This window comes from Aplysia californica, unplaced genomic scaffold (assembly GCF_000002075.1).
Source record: "Aplysia californica isolate F4 #8 unplaced genomic scaffold, AplCal3.0 scaffold00497, whole genome shotgun sequence".
NCBI lineage: Eukaryota > Metazoa > Mollusca > Gastropoda > Aplysiida > Aplysiidae > Aplysia > Aplysia californica.
In genome coordinates, this window is record NW_004797767.1 from 151,142 (window position 1) to 153,371 (window position 2,230).

At 40.6% G+C, this 2,230-nt stretch overlaps 1 protein-coding gene across 2 annotated transcripts in view; it reads left to right on the top strand.

Annotated features, from left to right (window-relative positions):
* The window catches only part of LOC101854661, a 12,559-nt gene that overhangs the window by 4,631 nt on the left and 5,698 nt on the right, over positions 1-2,230 (top strand). The window contains exons 2-3 of one of the 2 annotated variants that reach the window (XM_005105870.3): positions 167-529; positions 1,799-2,074. In XM_005105870.3, coding sequence (XP_005105927.1) covers positions 451-529; positions 1,799-2,074 — 355 coding nt within the window. In that variant the 5' untranslated portion in view covers positions 167-450. Of the gene's footprint in view, positions 1-166; positions 530-1,795; positions 2,075-2,230 lie in introns of both variants that reach the window. The other variant, XM_005105869.3, reaches the window with a different exon arrangement.

The following is a 2,230-nucleotide window of genomic DNA, read 5'->3' on the forward strand; positions in this document are numbered from 1 at the left end:
ACACACACACACACACACACACACACAAACGATTAGTCATTTGATGGAAATACAAAATATGTGTTACTGTCGGGCTGATAACAATAATAACATTTTTGTTTTATAAAGAACCTCAGGAAATGATTAGTGTGGTGTAACCTTCCAACACCTGCTCTGTCCTCCCCAGGGGCTGCCTTTCCTATCTAATGGTGATGGACAGCGGACAGCCAGTAGCCTGCCCTCATAGTGACTGTGTGTGAATGACCCCTCTGACCCCTACAGACTGACCCACACACTGACCCACACACTGACCCCCACACGCAGACTGATAACTACCTCGTGAGTCGGAGACAGACAGAGAAGTCGAGAGAGAGAGAGAGAGAGAGAGACAGAGAGAGAGAGACAGACAGACAGACAGACAGACAGACAGACAGCAAGACCAGACAGCTGCATCTCCGGACAACTCCCACCATGACCTTTGACCTCCCCCTGCACCCCGTGTTGGTGTGTGGCTGCCTCCTGCTCTCTCTTCTCTCTGCCACGGTGTCAGGTGAGATTTTTACACTCTTTGCTTTTAAAAAAAAATTCCTCTAGAACAATTTCAACAGTGTTATCTTTCCAGTCTCCTTTTGTTGTGTAAGGTTCCAGTTTTTCTGTCTCTCGTCCCTCTCTCTCCCCTTGTCCTTCCCTACAGTGAAAACTCTTACTTCCATAAAAATAGTTAGCATGTGAGGTGGCTGGAAAAGAAGAGGCTCATTTCAATTTCAGATGCCTAGCAATATTTTTCTGTAGAGTTATATGGCACTCTAAGATTTCACAACACTGCCATTTCTATTCCGATATATGGAACATTTCTTCATTTATCTGTAGACAGAGAACAGTTATAGTATTCCTCTTTTTTATGACTCTGTCATGTCAATTCATATATCTAACATTTCTTCATTTTTCTGTAGAGTAGAGAACAGTTAAATGGCTCCTCTAAGATTGAACAACACTGTTATGTCAATTCCTATGTCGAACGTTTCTTTATTTTTTTCTTTAGAGTAGAGAACAGTAATACTCCTCTAAGATTTTATAACATTGTCATGTCAATTCCTGTAGCTAACATTTTTTTCTTTTTTTCTGTATAATAGTGTGTGTAGAAAAGAAAACAGTTATATTACTCCTCTAAGATTTTACAACACTGTTTATGTCTATTCCTGTATCGAACATTTCTTCATTTTTTTTCTGTATAATAGTGTGTGTAGAGTAGAGAACAGCTATATACGATTCCTCTAAGATTTTACAACACTGTCATGTCAGTTCCTGAAATTAACATTTTTTACTTTTTCTGTAGAGTAGAGAACATATGTTATTCCTGAAAGATTTTATAACACTGTCATGGCTATTCCTGTAGCTAATGCTTCTTCTTTTTTCTGTTGAGTAGAGAACAGTAATGATTTCTCTAAGATTTTATAACACTGTCATGTCTATTCCTGAAATTTAAATTGTTCTCCTTTTTCTGTAGAGTAGAGAACATGTAAATGTTACTTCTCTAAGATTTTTTATAACACTGTCATGTCAATTGCTGTTGCTAACAACATTTATTTCTTTTTTCTGTATAATAGTAATAGTGGGTGTAGAATAGAGAACAGTTTCTATTACTCCTCTAAGATTTTACGACACCATTATGTCTATCCGGTATCTAACATTTCTTCATTTTTTCTTTAGAATAGTGTGTGTAGAATAGAGAACAGTTCTATTATTCCTCTAAGATTTTATAACATACACTGTCATGTCAGTTCCTGTTTCTAACGTTTCTTCATTTTCTCCGCAGCAGAGCCAGTGAGTTTCTGCTTGATCGACAAAGGACCGGACGAGCTCGGGAATGTGACCTTGACCTGTCCTCCGGACGAGACCATTGTGTTTGACGAAGCCTTGTTGGGGACCAGCCAATGGGGGAGCTGTTTGATCACCACGGACGACTGCGTGGAGAAGACCAAGATCTTCGACGAGTGCGACGGGCTCAACAACTGCACGCGCTTGTTCAAAACTTTCTCCTCCAAGTGTGAGCGCACCAGCACAGTCCTCATCCTCAGTTACAGCTGTGCGCCATGTGAGTTTGTGTGTGTGTGTGTGTTTGTGTGGGGTTTGTGTGTGTGTGTGTGGGAGTTTGTTTGGGTGTTTGTGTAGGTGTTTGTGTGTGTGTGAGTTTGTGTGGGGGGTTTGTGTGTGTGTGTGTGAGAGTTTGTGTGGGGGGCTGTGTGTGTGT